Source organism: Antechinus flavipes, chromosome 3 (assembly GCF_016432865.1).
Source record: "Antechinus flavipes isolate AdamAnt ecotype Samford, QLD, Australia chromosome 3, AdamAnt_v2, whole genome shotgun sequence".
Classification (NCBI taxonomy): Eukaryota; Metazoa; Chordata; class Mammalia; order Dasyuromorphia; family Dasyuridae; genus Antechinus; species Antechinus flavipes.
In genome coordinates, this window is record NC_067400.1 from 459,700,476 (window position 1) to 459,719,350 (window position 18,875).

Here is an 18,875-nt window from a genome sequence, read left to right on the forward strand (position 1 = left end):
GTTGGATTTTATCAAATGCTTTTTCTGCATCTATTGAGATGATCATATGGTTTTTGTTTGTTTGGTTATTGATATAGTCAATTATGCTAATAGTTTTCCTAATATTGAACCAGCCCTGCATTCCTGGTATAAATCCTACTTGGTCATAGTGTATTATTCTGGGGATGATTTTCTGTAATCTTTTTGCTAATATTTTATTTAAGATTTTAGCATCAATATTCATTAGGGAGACTGATCTATAATTTTCTTTCTCTGTTTTCAGCCTACCTGGTTTAGGTATCAGTACCATGTCTGTGTCGTAAAAGGAGTTTGGTAGGAATCCTTCAATCCCTATTTTTTCAAATAGTTTATTTAGCATTGGAGTTAATTGTTCTTTAAATGTTTGGTAGAATTTACATGTAAATCCTTCTGGTCCTGGGGAGTTTTTCTTAGGGAGTTGGTTAATAGCTTGTTCTATTTCTTTTTCTGAGATGGGACTGTTTAGGATATTTACTTCTTCCTCTGTTAGTTTGGGCAAGCTGTATTTTTGGAGGTATTATTCTATTTCATTTAAGTTGTTGAATTTATTGGCATAAAGTTGGGCAAAGTAACTCCTAATTATTGCTCTAATTTCCTCTTTGTTAGTGGTGAGTTCTCCCTTTTCGTTTTTAAGACTAACAATTTGATTTTCCTCTTTCCTTTTTGTAATCAGATTTACTAAGGGTTTGTCTATTTTGTTGGTTTTTTCATAGAACCAACTCTTAGTTTTATTAATTAATTCAATAGTTTTTCTTACTTTCAATTTTATTGATCTCTCCTTTTATTTTTAGAATTGCAAGTTTAGTGTTAGATTGGGGGTTTTTTAATTTGTTCCTTTTCTAGCATTTTTAGTTGCAAGCCCAATTCATTGACCTTTTCTTTCTCTATTTTATGCAAATAGTCCTCTAGAGATATGACATTTCCCCTTATTACCGCTTTGGCTGCAACCCATACATTTTGGTATGATGTCTCATTATTATTGTTTTCTTGGGTGAAGTTATTAATTATGTCTGTGATTTGCTGTTTCACCCAATCATTCTTCAGTATGAGATTATTTAGTTTCCAATTATTTTTTGGTGTACTTCCCCCTGGTTTTTTGTTGAATGTAATTTTCATTGCATCGTGGTCTGAAAAGAATGCATTTACTATTTCTGCCTTACTGCATTTGAATTTGAGGTTTTTATGTCCTAATATATGGTCAATTTTTGTATAGGTTCCATGAACTGCTGAAAAGAAAGTGTACTCCTTTCTGTCTCCATTACGTTTTCTCCAGAGAACTATCATATCTAATTTTTCTAGTATTCTATTTACCTCTTTGACTTCTTTCTTATTTATTTTGTGGTTTGATTTATCTAATTCTGAGAGTGCAAGGTTAAGATCTCCCACTATTTCTTCTTGCCAGCTCTCTTAATTTCTCCTTTAAGAATTTAGATGCTACACCACTTGGTGCGTATATGTTTAATAGTGATATTGCTTCATTATCCATGCTACCCTTTAGCAAGATATAGTGCCCTTCCTTATCTCTTTTAATTAGATCAATTTTTACTTTAGCTTGATCTGAGATCAAGATGGCTACCCCTGATTTTTTTACTTCACCTGAAGCATAGTAGATTTTGCTCCAACCTTTTAGCTTTACTGTGTATGTATCTCCCTGCTTCAGGTTTTTTTTTTTTTCCTTGTAAACAACATATTGTAGGATTCTGGCTTTTAATCCAGTCTGCTAACTGCTTCCTCTTTATGGGAGAGTTTACCCTATTCACATTTATGGTTAAAATGACCAATTCTATATTATTTGCCATCTTGTTAACCCTGTTTATGCTTTTCTCCCTTCTTTTCCCCTTACCCCCCATCCCAGTATTAAGTTTGTGAGCACCACTTGCTTCTCACAACCCTCCCTTTGTAGTATCCCTCCCCCCGCCTTAGAGTTCCTCCCCCTATCTTACCCCTTTCCCTCCCAGTTTCCGTATTCCCTTCTACTTAGCTTGTTCCTTCCCTTTTCACTTTTCCCTTCTCACTTTTCAATGAGGTGGGAGAAGTTTCACCACAAATTGAATATGTCTGAAATTTTTCTCTTAAAGCCAATTCTGAAGGCAGTAAGATATCCACTATATTCATCCCCGTTTCCCTTGCCTCTTCATGAGATGTAGTACCCCCACTTTGCCCTTTTTCTGGTACAATGTCCTTTCCACAGCTAGTGTCTAGAACAAGGTATATATGTATTCTTTATACATCTTTATAGCAGAAATATAGTTCCCAAGGTTTATTTTTACCTTTTTAGGTTTCTCTTGAGGTCTATATTTGTAGATCAAATTTTTTGTTAAGTTCTGGCTTTTTCATCAAAAATAGGTGAAATCCACTTACTTCGTTGAATGTCCATCTTCTTCCCTGGAAAAAGATGCTCATTCTAGCTAGGTAAGTTATTTTTGGTTGCATACCAAGTTCCTTAGCCTTTCAGAATATCATATTCCAGGCCCTTCAATCCTTTAATGTGGATGCTGCTAGATCCTGGGTGATCCTTATTGTGGCTCCTCTATATTTGCATTGGGTTTTTCTAGCTGCTTGCAATATTTTTTCCTTTGTCTGAGGGTTCTGGCATTTGGCCACTATATTTCTTGGTGTTTTGATTTTAGGATCTCTTTCATTGGTGATTGGTGAATTCTTTAAATGTCTATTTTACCCTCTGTTTCTATGACTTCTGGGCAGTTCTCTTTGATAATTTCTTGGAAAATAGTGTCCAGGCTCTTTTTTTCACCATACTTTTCTCGGAATCCAATGATTCTCAGATTGTCTCTCCTGGATCTATTTTCCAGGTCTGTTGTTTTCTCCAGAAGATATTTCACATTCTTTTCCATTGTTTGATTTTTTTGGTTTTGCTTGACTGATTCTTCTTGTCTCCTCGAGTCATTCAATTCCAGTTGTTCGAGTCTGATTTTCAATGAAGTATTTTCTTCATTCATTTTTTAAATATCTTTTTCTAATTGTCCAATTGAGTTCTTTTGTTCTATGGAATTTTTTTCCATTTCACCAGTTTTGTTTTTTAGAGAGCTGTTTTCTGTTTCCAGTTCACTAATCCTATTTTTCAAGGATTTTATTTCTTTATCCACTCTGTGTTTAAGTGAGTGGGATGACTTCTCCAGACTCTCTTGCCAAGCCTCCCTCTCCTTTTCTCATTTTTCTTCTAGCTCCCTTGTGAGAGCCTTTTTAATTTCTTTCATGAGGTCCATCTGTGCTGAGGAACAGATGATCTCCTCCTTTGGGGATTCACCTGGAGACAGTCTGTTTTTAGTCTCCTCAGGGTTTAGAGTCTGCTCTCTTTCTGTATAGAAGCTGTCAAGGGTTAAAGTCCTCTTCAATTTTTTGCTCATTTTGTCAGAGAAGAATCAAAGACAAATTGGCAAAGAAACAAAAGAAAAAAACCCTGAATGGAGTCTGTTTTTTTGGGGGGAGGGGCTGGGTGGTGTTACCGAGCTTCCTCTACAGACTGCGGGGGCAGCAGCGAGGCACTAGCCCAACTGTGCTGCCCTGCGCTCTGGGAGTGTGCTGAGTCACTGGGGAAGGGGTGGGGGGTGGATGGTGGGAGGGGTGGGGGGTGGGGGGAGGGAGGAGATGGCCAGGTCCCGAGAGACTCCAGCTGTTTGGGGTTGTATTCTTCGCCACCGGTGTTTTTAGCTTTTCTGCTGGGCTGCTGACTTGCTGCCAGAGCAAAGTATCCATCCTGTAGCAAAGCTCTCCCCACATAGATGGCTGAGATTACATCCCACCCCTCCGGTCTGCTGGGCTGTGAGCTGCCTCCCGTACTCACTGCCGCTGCCTGCCCTCAGCCTGTGCCCGATCTAAAACTGTCCCTGCCCTCGAGCAAAAATAGACCTTTCCTGGTGAATTTCAAGGATGTCTTCTCTTGGTAACTATTTGTGGGGGTTTTTTTTCAGTCAAGCATTAATTCAGAGGCTTGTAATGAAATGGATTCTGAGAGAAAACGCGGAGCTTACACAGCTGTGTGCCTCTTCTCCGCCATCTTGGCCGGAAGTCCCATATTCAGTCTTTTTATGGAGTATTTGAGTAACATATGTTTTGTTCCTTTAATCAGGTTGATTTGTATTTTTGTAAATATTCATCCATCTAAGATGTCTGTTTTGTTGGCATATAATCGGGCAAAATAATTTCTGATAAATTCATTTTATCTTCAATTACTATGAATTCCAAGCATTAAATCAGACTTGCCATTTATGTATTTAGATTCCCCTCCAAAAAAACCCCCCTAAATCTCAGTTATCAATTCAATATTTTGTTTGCTTTTATTTTTGTTAATCTTTTCTTTGATTTTCAGAATTACTGATATGGTATTTAGTTGAATTTTTATTTACTACTTTTCTAGTTTTTTTCTAATTATAAAATTAATTTATTTATCTATTGTTTTCATTTTTTGTTGATAATTATATTTAGAGAGATAAATTTCCCCTCTTCTTTTAGCTGTATCCCAAATTTTTAATATTTTGTCTCAATGCTATCATTATTTAGATGAAACTTTCTTTTATTTCTATTATTTTCTGACTCCCCTCCCCTAAATTCCTTAGGATCAAGTGATTCAGTCTCCAACTAAATTGATTTTTTTCTAGGTTCTTTATTGAATATACATTTTATTACATTGTAGTTAGTAAAATTTACATTGAGTATTTCTTCTTTTCTGATTTTTTGTGGAATTTTTATATCCCACTATTTGTTATCCACCACAATACTTTTTTGTATTGTAACTCTATTTTCTGTGAAGGTGATAATGCAATTCTGAGAAAAGTGTATATTTCTGTCTGTTTCCATATAGTATTTACCAAATTCCTTTTAAGTTTTAAAATTTTAAAGTCCTAATCTTCTTATTTATCTTTTTTGTCAATTTATTAGTCTGAACAGAACATACTGTATTCCCCCATTATAGTTTTGTCCCTCCCTTCACCCCCTAATTCAATTACATTTTCTCTAATTTTTTAGATGCTTTGCCATGTATTGATTAAAAACTCATTATATATGGTGCCTTCATAACAAATGTAATTTCTCTTATCTCTTTATTGTTATTTTTACTGTATTCTCATCTAAAATCATGATTTCTTCCCTTGCTTTTTTTTAATTCATCTAATTTGTAATAGACTTTATTTCAGCCTCTTATTTTAACTCTATTGATATTTCTTATAAACAATATATTTTTGACATCTGCTTTTTAATCCATTCTGCTAATCTTCCTCCCTTTTATAGATGAATCCATCCAATCACTCTCTTTGCTGAAATCGTTTGTTGTATATTTACCTCTACCCTGTCCTCATGCCTTCTTTGCTCCTTGTATTAGTCTTTTCAAAGAAAAAAAGCTGAAGCAAAAAGGTGTTTTTGCTTCCTAGTAGTATATAGGTGATCTGTTTCTTCTCCATTGCCTCTCTTCTTCTTGGTTCTGCCTCTCATCATAGATTTTTTCTCTTTGATTCTTTCTTTTTAATTCCCCTTCAAGATCCATCTCCTGACAACACAGTTTATTTTCTGTATGATTGCTCACTTATTCTGGCCTGTCTCCTCCCTTTTTTCCTATTAACAATATATTTCTACTTGGAACTCTGTGTGTTTGTATGTGTGTATGCATTTTCAACCATTTTTATTCAGCATCTAGGGATAGCTCTCCACTCCCATACCTCCTTCCTTGTGTGTTTCCTTTTAACTCATGCACTTCTTTATGTAACATGGGAAGTTCTACCTTCATCTTTTCTTCCTTCTCCGTGTATTCCTTTTTCTGCTTTAAATCAGAAGAAAAATACTCCTAACCCCTGGCTGCCTTTCTTTATGAAGTTTGTAGATTTTAGAGAAACAACACTTTCTTCTGCTTCTATTAGAATGTAAGTATTAATGAATATAACTTCTCCCAATCAGTCAAATGTATTTGCCTTTGATTGTTTCATTTTACTTCTGAATTTTCATTTCAAAGTGTTTTATTTGGTTGGGATCTTTTTCCTCAAGAACATTTAAAAATCTTTTATTTCATTACAAAACCATTTTCTCCTCTAGGATTATACTTCCTTTTACTGGGAAGGATATTCTTAGTTCAGTGTCTTTTAGTATATCATTTTACAAGTTTTCCTCTGCATAATTTCAGTTGCCAAGTCTTGTGTGATCCTGACCGTGTCTCCTCAATACCTAAACTCTTTTATTATGATTACTTGCAGTTTTCTCTGACTTGGAACCTTTGGTTTTTGGCTATGATAGTCCTGAGAGTTTTTTACATTCTGAGGTTTCTTTTAGGAGAACAGTAGATGCTTTCCTAATTTAACTTTGTTCTTTAGTTCTAATAGGCCTAGGCAGTTTTCATTTATGTTTTCTCCAATTATGATACATAGGCCTCAGTTTATTGGGATTGGGGAGAAAGTTGTTTTTAGTTTTTTTGGCTGATGATTTTTAGATTTTTCTCTTTGATTTGTTTTCTAGGTTCCTTGTTTTGACAGGAGATATCTTTCATTTTCTTTTTTTCTTGTTTTAATTTTCGCTTGTTTTAATATTTCTTGTTTTGTTGTGGAATCACTACTTTTTATCTAGCACACTTTAAGTTTTAGGGAGTTCAATCTTTGGAAAACATTTACCATTGTTACAAATTGTCCAGGCTCTTCTTTCTTCCTTAGCTGTTGTTTCCTTTAGCATTATATTTTTGTTATTTTATCTGCTTTTATTACTCTTTTTTAAGACTTTTTTTCTGTGGGGCTCTACTTACACTTGTAGATTTCCCTTGTGGACCTCTCTCAGTCTATGACATTTCTTTATTTTCTTCTGTTTACTCCTATTTGCAGCGTCAGTTTCTGGATTGGGATTTTATGCCTGGGTCAGACACTGCTCCTTCTGTACTCGAAGTTTGTATGTAGAGACTCTGTTTGATGCTAGATGCAGTGACTAAGCTGAGGTCTCATGTTTGGCAGGAATTGCTGGGTTTGGGGGCTTAAATATGGTCATGTCCCTTACTAGTTCTGTTTCCTTCCTTGTGTGGATCCAAACCCTAAATTTTGTAATCTGGGGGTAATCTTGGCAGGGTGCAGTCAGATGTTGCTGATGATGCTAGTAGGAGGTCTCCTGTCAGGCTTAGATGTTTTCTTTTCCAGGTGTGTCCCCCAGCCCTTTTTCCTGCTGTGGCTAGAGCAGGGGCACTGGGCAGAAGTCTGCCCCTTTCTCTTGAGATGGTACCTGCTGAAGCAGGATCTGGTCTGATTTTTCCTGCTTTTGGACTGGGGCTTACTTTTTTTTTTTTTTTTGTATCTTGTTTTCTCCTACTTTGCCTTTTCTCAAATCTTCTGCAAGATTCTGATAGTCTCTTTGTGAAGTCTTGAATTTATACTTGTTTTTCTTTGAGTTTCTTATCATGAGAGCTTAAGTGGGGTGTTTCAGAAAGATGGTTTCCTCTGGGCTCTAATATATCACCATCATCCCACATTTCTTCTCTGTGTGGTTGTAGCAGATGCTTCCCTTGAAAAGCCTAAACCTATCAGGGTGGGTTCAGATTAAGGGGAAAATGAGCCAGAGAGATAGTAAGAAGATAGATAAAGAGGAACTGGAAGATGCACTCCTATGTTATTACACATACATCATATGTGGGGAGAACAGAGGAAAATGGAAAACAAAAGCCTATCATCCCATTTTCTGTAATGTCTGATTAATTGATGATTAGTTCATAAGCATCTATTATTATTATTATCATTATCTTTGGAAGTTGTGACAGACAGGCTTATACTTTTTTAAACCAATTTCTTCTTATAAATGTCTTAACCACAGTTTCTCAGATGAAATAATAAAGATACATTAGACCCTGAACTAAGTAAACAGGGTGTGAAGCATTTTGCCATGCTGGCAGCTGTCATCTGTTTCAATATGATTCTCATATTTTGATTTGAACTGGAAACTTACAAGGAGTCAGAGGGTTGACAGGCCAGAGCCTACTCAGCTGGCCTTTTGTTCATTTTGCTTTGTTAACAGGTAAAGCACAGGTCTAATTAAAACCATATTACTAAATCTTAGTGGTCATTTTCAGAGACAGATGAATTTATTGGGCCTGGTCCTTTAGATTCTAAAAGACTGTTCTGAAATCTGACTTTTCTCAGCTTTCTTTTTGCACTATTTCTGATCATTCACCTTCTTTGCAGAAGAGATCAGGCATGAGATGTTGAAATGCTAGTGAAGCTTGTGGTAGAAGTGGGGACAGGTACATAAACTTCCAGAAAGGCAAACTCCTAGGAATACCTAGTGTGCATTAATAAAGTATTTCAAGGAAATAGGGTACCAAATGAATGTATTTTGTGTTAAAGACATTAAGGTATTTAAATGTGCTATTTTATTCCCCATTGCAACCTGGGTACAGAAGGATCTAATGTTTCTTATTTAAATCCCAGCCTTCCTAGAGTGTTCTCCCATTCTTCTCACCCCAGTCCAAATGGAAACACACTGTAGCAAGTCAGTTCCAATGAATAGAAAACTGTATATAATTCGTAACAATGAACCCATTAAGTTTTTATGCAATGAGTGGTTCAACTTTTAAAATATTTTAGAGGAAGTCCAATTTGCCAAAGTATTTTACTTTTGGAATGTAGTACTATTTCTTGAATATAACCTTAATTGTTCTACTCCCTACAAGCACAGTAAATTTGTCTTTTATAAAATAGCATCAATTTTATGCCCCCATTTTCTCCAAAAGAGAATATTGGATATAGCAATATTTTTGGTAGTCAATACTTGATTACAAAATCATTAGCCTTCTGCTAATAAAGGTCACTTTTCAGAAAATACACCTAAAATGTCAACAACTTTGACAGTATGTCCCTATGCCATAGGATCATGGCTGTAATTAGATCTAGAAGGAAGAGACTATCTTGTTCCTACTTCATGAAAAAAGTTTCCACATATCCTTTTGCCATACTACTGTCGATTCTATTTTATGGACAATCCAAGGTTAGGACATGTTGTTTGGCTAGTTAAGGAGTAAAGAATATAAAAATAATGTTACAGTAATTGATGACTTTATAGCATCATGTATACGTAAAATTTATATAGCACTTACTATAAGCCAAACATTTTTCTAAGTAATATGTAATTGTTATGTCACTTGTTGTCACATCCACCCTGAGAAGTAAGTACTAATATTACCTCCATTTTACATGTGAGGAAACTGAGAACTGAGGCAAACAAAAGTTAAATGACTTGCCTAGGGTCATATGGCTAATTAATATCTGAGACAGAATTAATTTAAAGTCAGGTTTTCTTGACCCTAGGCCTAGTACTCTATCCATTTTGCTATGTAGCTGCCTGTTGATAAGCTATGTCCCTTAAAAAAAATCACTTGGGTTACATAAATGTTGTAAGGAATGCAGTAACAGATTGGCAAATAATAAATATTTAATAAATGTTTTTGACTGGCTGTTTATTGGCTGATAAAGAATGATTCTGAGTCTTTTTTCTGTTACTTTGTTACTTTGACTCTTTGTAGCATGGCATTTAGTAAGAGACCCCCAGTTTCCTGAAGCTGTTTCTATAATACTGTTCTTTTGAATGACAAGGCAGTACTGAACTAAAAACTTCAGGAGGGGGGCTGGCAACATAAGAATAGGCTGATCCTCAGACGCCAGACATACAAAGTTCAGAAAAACTCATCACCAGGTTATAGAATGATGAACATCTGCTCATTGAACTATTTAATAAGGTAGGAGAAAGACTATGATCATTGTCAGTAGAAGGAATATCTACACAGATGATTCATGAGTTAAGTGATTATATGTAAAGTCCAGGCTAGCTCCCTGGAGGCCTCAGGATCAGCCAGAATCAGAATACTTGGTCTTTAGGGGGAGAAGTGAAGGCGGCAGGCAAGCTGTCAAGAGGCTCACCACCAACTTCTCTCTTCCTTGTCCTGCTGCAAAGTGAAATCTCTGACCTCTATCACCCCACCCTCTAATCCTTGCCTACAGTTCTCTTAACCCCAAACATTGAGCCAGCACCAATGATGAGAAGGGCCATTTTTCCAAACATATGTTAATAGAGTCATTGTTGAATAGGTAATTAGCCTTAAGTGCTCCATTGTCTGATTCAGTTGCACCTATTCAAAGTTTCAGCCCTTTATAATTATATACACCATTAAATGTTTTATTTTTTTCTGTAAATATGTCAATACTTCAGAAATGTGTGGTTTCATTCTTTTATCAAAACAGGTTGCAGTTCTTTTATGTCTTAATGGATGGCCTTCCAAAGTTGTTTTGAGTCAAAAATCAATCTGTTCAATAAGCATTTCTTAAATGCTTACTGAAAATTCTTCATCCTTTTGCCAACCATATTATGTCTTACAAAACCTAGTGAGGCAGTAAACACATAGAATCATTCATTACTGGTTCTTGCTCTGCCACTAAGCAGTTTTGTGATCTTGGCCAAGTTTCTTAATCTTTTCTCCTCAAGTCTCTTGGTTAAATCCATTTTCTTTGTATTATGAAATAATAATTAAAATAATGGCTCTCTAGTGAGAGCCAGTGTGATACCCCATGAAAAGGGATTCTTGATTTGGAATCAGAAAGTGTTTAGGTGACCAAGAGAATATTATATACAGTAATATGAAGATTAAGAGATGTTCAGTTGTGATGGACTTAGCTCTTTTCAACAGTGAGTGGTTCAAGACAATTCCAATGGATGTGTGATGGAAAATGCCATCCATATCCAGAGAGAGAACTATGGAGACTGAATGTAGATTGAGGCATAGTATTTTCATCTTGTTATTGTTGTTTGTTTGTTTTGTCCTTTCTCATGTCTCTTTCTCTTTTGATCTGATTTTTTAGTGCAACATAATGAGTTTGGGAATATGTTTTTAAAAAATTGTACCTATTTATCTATAACTTACTGTTTGTTGTCTTGAGGAGGAGGAGGAAGGAAGAAAGAAAAAATTGAAACACAAGGTTTTGCAAAGATGAATGTTGTTTGAAAACTTTCTTTGCATGTATTAGAAAACATAAAATACTATTAAAATAAAAAAAGAAAGTATTTAGATGGTTACTTCTGTTTGTTTTCTCTGGACTTTGAAGTGGAAATCACTTGGTCTCTCTGAAGTTCAGTTTCAACATCTATTAAATGAAAGAGTTGACAAAATGATTTCTGAGGTCTCTTTCAGCTTTAAATCTATGATTTTATAATCCTAGTGTCACTGACCATATTCTAATCCTAGTACATCATTATTATATAGTACCACTGGTATTTTTGCCTTATTTCTCAAATATGTTCTTATTTATATTGACATTTTTCCTTTAATTGTAAAATTTAATGTAGTAATTTTCTGCTTGTGGGGGTGAAATTCACTTATTTATTATTTCAAGGTCTCATTGGCAACCAAGTTATCTTTCCAGCATTTTAATTCTTTCATTCTTCCCATGTGATATCTACCACTTTAACCCATAAGATTTTTATGGTGTTAAAAATATATTACTTCCTCTATCTATGTCCTTGTTTGCTTCTAAATCTCCTCTGAATTGCTCCTGAAATACATTCATCTGTAAAGTCTTCTCATGCAAGATTGCTCAGTATTGTACATTCCTCCAAATAATAAATGTTCATCTCAAGGATCTACCCATGTTTTTGTGTTTATTCTACTTATTCCTCATTGTAAAAGAGTAGCCTAAGAGCAGTCTTCTAGTACTGACCTAGAACTGCTGATTGTCTTTTCCACTTTTCTGAAAATCTGAAACTGATTCAGAGTAAGAACTAAATTTCCATGCTTTAGACCACAGAAATGCCTTAAAGTATGTTTGTGTAAGTATGGCCTAGTAGAAGTAATAGGTTTTAGATTCATGACATAGCTATATATTTGTTGTTTTAAGATATGAATGATTTTTAAAGATTTTTATAGTTCCTAAAAAAGAAGCGAAAGCCACTATCCATGCAAAAATAAAAATAATGAATTTGATGTGGCAAGGATAGTTTCCAAAGAAAAGCTGTTGAGTTGCTTGAAATCTGTTTTTAAGTGAACAGGACAGCCCATTATAAAATCTTGTAGGTGCCAATAGTTATTTTCTTTTATAGAATTGCCTGTGTGGTTTGGGATTTGAATAAGTGGATTTATTTTAAATTACTAAAATAGATACTTATTTTGATTATGTCACTTAAAAAGAGGTAAGATTGGCAAATGAAACTAGATGATGTGATTTGTAGAATATCGGAAATAGAATTCTAGCCAAGAAATTGTTTCTGTGGTATGAGTTCAGAAGTAAATCTGAAATGTTTGAGTAGCTTCAAAGGATGGGTGGCTTAGGGTAGAATCATCTAGTTGAACCTGATATTTGAATGTGAAATCCATCTTCCAAGAATAGGACAGGTGCTATATTGTCCCCATCTTAAAGAAGAGAAAACTCGTACACTCAAAGCCAGGCATGCACCTGGACTTTTTGATTATGCATTCTGTTTCTACTACACTAAGACTGCCTCTGAAATTCTAAGACTGTTCCATTACAGTTAACTAAATATTAGCCTTGAAAAGAATGGCCTTTTTTTTGAATAATAATATTTCACTCTTAGCCTAGAGCAGGTGACACAGTAGATAGACTATTAGACCTGGAGTCAGAAAGATCTGAATTTAAGTCTGGCTTTAGATACTTGGTAACTTTAAAACCCTAGACAAGTTAATATAATCTCATTGTGTCTGTTTTCTTATCTCTAATAATAGTACTTATCTCCCTGGATAGTTGTAAGGATCAAATGATATGATTTTTGTGAGGCAGTTTGCAAGCTTTAAAGTACCATATATATGCTAGTTATTATCACTGTTTTTGTTTTCATAATAGTAATGAAATTCTCTTATCAGGTTATTTCTGACTTCTCCACAAAAATAGTCTGAGGTTTAATTGACTCTGCTTTCCAGTCAGCAACATTCAGGATCTCAAGTGGATTTTGGGGTATTTAGATTATTACAAAGGAAATCCTAAGAGAACTTGATTTTTATTTTTGGAGCTTTGAACCAGGCTTCATCCATGTAATTTAGAATCTAATTCTTTATTAAACATCACCCTGGATAGGAGTTAGAAGGGAGGAGGGAATAAGTATTTGTCATGTCTATTATGTGTCTGGCACTGTACTTTACAAATACTCTCTTTTAATCTTCATAAACACACTGAGAAGTAGCTACTGTTATTATCCCCATTTTACAAGTGATATACTTGGTCAGAATTGAATAGTTAGTGTCTGAGGTAAATCTGAATTTAGGTCTTCCTGACTCTAAGTCCACTGCACCAGCTGACTTCCTCAATGGGGCAAATATTACTTGAACTACTTACCTACACACATAATGAGAATAAAAGCATGCCTTGCTTTGAGGATATGTCACCAAAAAAAGGTTGGTTGAACTTAAGTTGCTTTAAATACAGTGATTCAGCTTATAAAAATCAGTATAATATTTGATTGTAGAAAGGTATCTGTAATATAGATATACCCGTATTATGAATTATTATAATTGTTTTTAAAATAGAATGAAAATTTACTATGTCATTTCATAAGTCACAAAGAAAGTTTACAGGATATTTACTTGAAGAAATACATATTTGAGCGCTCTTCATTTTGCATCTTTATTCATTATCAACCAAAATAGTTGAGGCAAAAAATATCTAGTTTGTGCCCTCAAGTTTATCATAATAGAATGAATGCCAGCATCTAGATATTGTCTGATGGGGATATGTTTTAAATGTGTCATTTGAATACAGCTCACAAATTTAAGATTTAAAAAAAGCTGATAATTTAACTTGTTCAATACTTAAGTATAGATGGTTGAAGAGCAATGACATTTATCCTGTTCTTTAGAAATTAGTTGCTTGAAGTCTGTTTTGAACCTCCAGCACATATATGAATTATGTTGTTCCAGTGCATTATAGCTGAGGGTATAATAAATCCTTGATGTGAATTTATGCTTAAAAACACTGGGAACCATTTTTATAGCCCAGTTAGATTCTTTCCCCTTTACTTTTGGTCTTTGGGAACAAACATCTGTTGTCTGTTCTGCTTGGGTCAACAGATAGATCTTCTAAGAGTAACTTTTTACTGAGTAACTCACTTCTCAGATAAATATGATAAGAGAATTAAATGCTAGAAATTAGGCAGTTTTCTTAACTTATTGCTTTAACTTAGTGCCCAAAGACTGGGACAGGTCTAATAGAATCCTATTATTTGGGGATCTGAGCTTTTTTTCTGTTGATACAGTTTTTTGATTTGTTTCAAGTAAGTCAGTGGCAGAATAGGCCTAGGGCTGCTTGGACTCTTGACTCTCGATTTCTAGAGGTAGGTGAGGATTCCTTTTCCTATTTTGCTATGGAGTTAAAGATTCCCAGTTTAGTATAGATTTCAGTGAGCTCCCCAGTTCTGTTAAATAGCTGGTCATCTCCTGGAAAGCCCCCTACCCACTTAACCCTTTTTAACTTTAGCAAAAAGAGTATTTCCAGACCCTGTTGTTCCCCGTCTCCAGTTATGCTATCCCAAGAGCTCTAACAAAAGTAAACCCTTAAAAGTAGTCCCTTATACCTTTCCAGTTGTTACTTAGACTTCCTTGCTTATTTCCTAGCCATGGTCAGGTAGACAGTGAAGTTTACTTTACTAAGTTCTAATTTGTTTAAAATCAATTTTCTGCCCATTCTTTGAAATTCAAAATTTGTCAATTATTACTTATTAGAGTTAGTAATGAAGAGGTTGTAGCAGATCAGCATCTAAAATCCCTTTCATGTCTCAAAGTACTAAGGTTCTATATCTTTTAATCTTGCTAGGTGATTAATTTGCTGGGAAAAGTGCTCTTGCGAGTAGAGAATGATGCCTAATAATATTCATGGAAAGATATTGTGTGACTTCTCTAAAAATTTATTGGACATTTTAGTAAAGGTTAATTTTTTTTTTGCTTGTGTTTTTGTCAAATCTGGTAGAGTCTGCTTGAACACACACACACACATATGCACACACACACTATACATACAGGTATATACATGTTTTAAGTAAACAAGACTCCAACATGTTTGTGGAATTCAAAGGGCAATAAGATGCCATTTACTTGCCAGCACTGCCAGAATACCCTCTGAATATTTCAGAAAGCTACCCACTTGGTTTTTTTTCTTTTGCAGAATGATTCAGGTATTTGATCTATCCATTTCCACCTCCCATATCCGAGTACAGACACATGCACTGTTGAAAACTAGTTGGAGGCAAAGATGTCAGTAACTTGACCAAAATGTGGTATCAGCCTCTTGGGTTCTGTGGAAATGTTTTGCACTCCAGTAAACCAAGTGGAAAACTTGGATTCATGAAGGCTATTATAATATTCTCTCTTCTCCCTCTGTCCCCATCCTTTAAGGCTGCATTTCTTCAGGAGTAGATCTAATACTCTCTCATCTTTCTTCCTTAAATCTATTCTGGCTCTTTTAAAACTTAATCTCCTTTTAAAAACAAGGTGAAGAGGCTTACCCCTTCCCCTTTGCCTTTCCCTTTTCTCAGGGCCTCTCTCACTTCTCCTTGCTCTGCCAGCTCTGTCTTCCTTCTGTAATGGAGAGCAGATTGCTGCATATACTTCTTTCCCTTGCATAGGAATGTGTGTATGACCCACAACTTTCAAAAGTGCTGTCAGGGTGGTCTTCTGATTGATTGGAAAGACATTCTCTTAAGATCTTTGCAACTGGAGTATTCTAACTACCTTCATAACCTAGGACAGGCACTTGGGAAGTGTGATCACGAGTCAGGCTCATATTGGGCGCTTCCTCTGGGAAGTCAGAGAACACTTGAAAGCCACAAGCTCCCGGTGTTTTTTTAAAAACCTTTTTTGGCATAGGCCCTAAAGCTTGAGTATCAAATCAGGAAACTTTCCAATGGCTTCCCTCTTCTGCAAGCTAAATGTAGATTACAGCTGTCTCCCTTGGAAAGATGTATGTGGTCATGACTAGGGTCTGATGGAGTTTTCTTTCTGTCCTCCTTTCCAGAGTGTCTCCTTTGCAGAAGTCTGAAGTTGTCGACATGGTGAAGAAGCACGTGAAAGCCATCACCCTGGCCATAGGGGATGGCGCCAACGACGTGGGGATGATCCAGACTGCTCACGTTGGTGTGGGGATCAGTGGGAATGAGGGCATGCAGGCCACAAACTCCTCCGATTACGCCATCGCGCAGGTCAGAAGCATGAAGGAACAGCTGCTGGGGCCTGCTGACAGAGATGTCAGCTGGGCAGACGCCCTGGGTTCTGTCCTGTAGAATTTCTGCTGCTTTTGTGAGGCTGGCCATCTAAAAATGATACCGCCAGCCTATCTGGGTTTCCTTTTGGTTTTGATCTTAACATAGTTCGAAGTACCCTTTCCTACAGCTTAAGTTTCTCTGGGCCAGCTGTGGGACTTGCCACATTGTTCTGTCATTGGAAAGAGGCGCCATTCATGACAGCTACGTCTGCAGTCCTGCTAATAATAATCCTCCTCCCACCCACGTTTGCAGTTTACTTTAGTGTCTCTTGGTAAAGAATTTTGTGTCCCCACATTCTCCCAGTTAATTGTGGAGCAGTTCTTGGTTTGTTTGTTCCATACCTCCCCAGGCCTCCACCTTCTGTTCTAACGATTTCTTCTCAGTCACTCCAGTTTAATATGCTCATCTCATTGTTTTCAGTGCCAAGGGTAGCTTTTGGTTTAGCTGTTACCTTCATGAGTTATTTTCCCTGGGAACATCTATTTCATTTGGATTTTAATGACTGTATTCAGCAGCAGCATTTATAACCATACACACAAACCTAGTCTATCTTATGTAATTCCTCTCTAAACCAAAAGCTCCATTTTGAAGACATCCAGAATGTTTAATGTGGTCACTATCAATTGGACTAGAAAGAAATGCTTTGATCTCTTACTTAGTGGTATCCAAGAGACAAAAAGAATAAACCTTTACTCCTAATGGCTTGAACCATATTTTAACTCATCCACCATCAACAAGTATTTTGTTAAATACCTGTAATGTGCTAGATTGTAATATTAAGACAACCATCCTTGCTTTCAAGGAACTTATAGGGAGATAAACAACATACGTACGTGTGTGTGTGTGTGTGTGTGTGTGTGTGTGTGTGTGTGTACGTACTCAGAAAACATATATATTCGGAAAACATCCCCAAAGTACCTGGGGGGTAGCCCTCATACCTGGAGGGGGGTATCAGGAAAGGCCTCAAGCAGAAGACTGCATTGTAGATGAATCCAAAAGATATCTAAAGATTCTAAGAGGCAGAGAAAAGAACAAGATATATGCTCTACAAACATGGGAATATTCTGAGATAAAGGGGTGAAGATAGAAAATAGGGGATCATGCAGAAGGGACATGAAGAAGACCAAATTGGCTGGACTATAAATTGAGTGAGAATAAGTAAAATGTAATTAAGTTGGAAAAGTAGTTTGGAGTTTCTGTCTTATCCTAGCGGTATGTAATGTAATATATTGCTATCAAGAAATATCTTTTCTTCTATTGTTAGTTGCTTAGGCAGCTAGGTGGCCCCACAGTGCAGAGAGACCCAGGCTTGACATCCAAAAAAGCTGACTTCTTTAATGGCTGAGGATCCTATTCAATTATTTAGCTTCTGTTTTCCTCAATTTCCCCAACTGTGAAACAGAAATAATAATACCTGCTTCCCAAGGTAGTTGTGCAAATCAAATGAGATAATAATTGTAAAGAGCTTAATATGGTTCCTGGCACATAATAAGCTCTAGGGAAACATTAGAGATAATAACAATGATAAGAATTAGAGTACCCTCATTTTATAATGATAAAGGTATTTCAAAAGACCTAATATTTTGAATCAGTATCAGTGTCTCCCCTTTCATTTTAAAAGGGGCACACATGATGCAACAAAGAGTCAGAAGCAGTCCTATAGCGCCTCTGGTTTAGACATTCATCTGCCTCAAGATCCTGAGATTAATTAGGTAATGTCTAAAGGTCCCACATAATTTTGTGCTTTTTTTTTTTTTTTTTTTTTTTTTTTTTTTTTTTTTTTACTGTGCCTAAGGAAATCCTTGTGATTTTGAGCAACATAGGAAAAATTTTCCCCTTTAAGGAAGATCATATCCTTAAGTTCTTCTATGAATTAATGCCATGATTGTGCAAACTTGAAACTTGGTCTCTGAAACATTAGCTGATCTGCTGGAGAGCAGAGGGTAAAGTGTCCTAGAAAATAAGATATGTGCATGAACAGTGATGTTCATATTACAAATACTCTCTTACATGTGACTTTGCCTAGGATAGCAACAACAATAAGAAAAACAACCCTTTGAGGATCTTGCTTTCCTAGAATATAACAGAGACTAAATGTTATAGACCCTGAAGTTATAAAATATTTGACTTACAGAATTGTAGGACTGAAAGAGAATCTCATGAGATTTTCTGGGCATTCTAGGTAATTATCTTCCCAATTTAAGAATATCTAGGAAAGTAGATTTTCTTTCAGAAAACAAAATGCTAATGAGAAAAGAACTGGACTTTTGAGCATTTCTTGCTTCAGATTAAAACACTGAATGGAAAGCAGAGGGGTGTTCTCAAACAGGGCCTTTTGATTTTCTTGCTCTAGTTGCAGCTGGCTGCTTCTAATTGCAAAGGGTTGTGGAAAAGACAAGTGGCCTCTTCTGTAGACCCTCTCTTTCTCAATCTCTGCCTAGTCAGTACTAGCCTTAAATGTAGGCTTATTCTTGTAATAATCACGCTAGCACCCAGGACACCCCAGAATCAGCCAGAGTCAGGATAAGCAAAAGTCCATGTTTATTCTTGGTCTTTAGGGTAGAAGTGAAGGGGATGGAAGAGAATCTCTGCAAGCACCTTCTTCCTTGTCTACTGCTGAGAGTGTGTCCCTCACTCGT

The 18,875-nt window shown here is 36.0% G+C and overlaps 1 protein-coding gene across 4 annotated transcripts in view; it reads left to right on the forward strand.

Annotated features, from left to right (window-relative positions):
* ATP8A2 (ATPase phospholipid transporting 8A2) overlaps positions 1-18,875 on the forward strand; it is a 769,397-nt gene that overhangs the window by 476,208 nt on the left and 274,314 nt on the right. For all 4 annotated transcript variants that reach the window (XM_051986556.1, XM_051986559.1, XM_051986558.1 and 1 more), the window contains exon 26: positions 15,990-16,173. In XM_051986556.1, the coding sequence (XP_051842516.1) occupies positions 15,990-16,173 (184 nt within the window). The remainder of the gene's footprint in view (positions 1-15,989; positions 16,174-18,875) is intronic.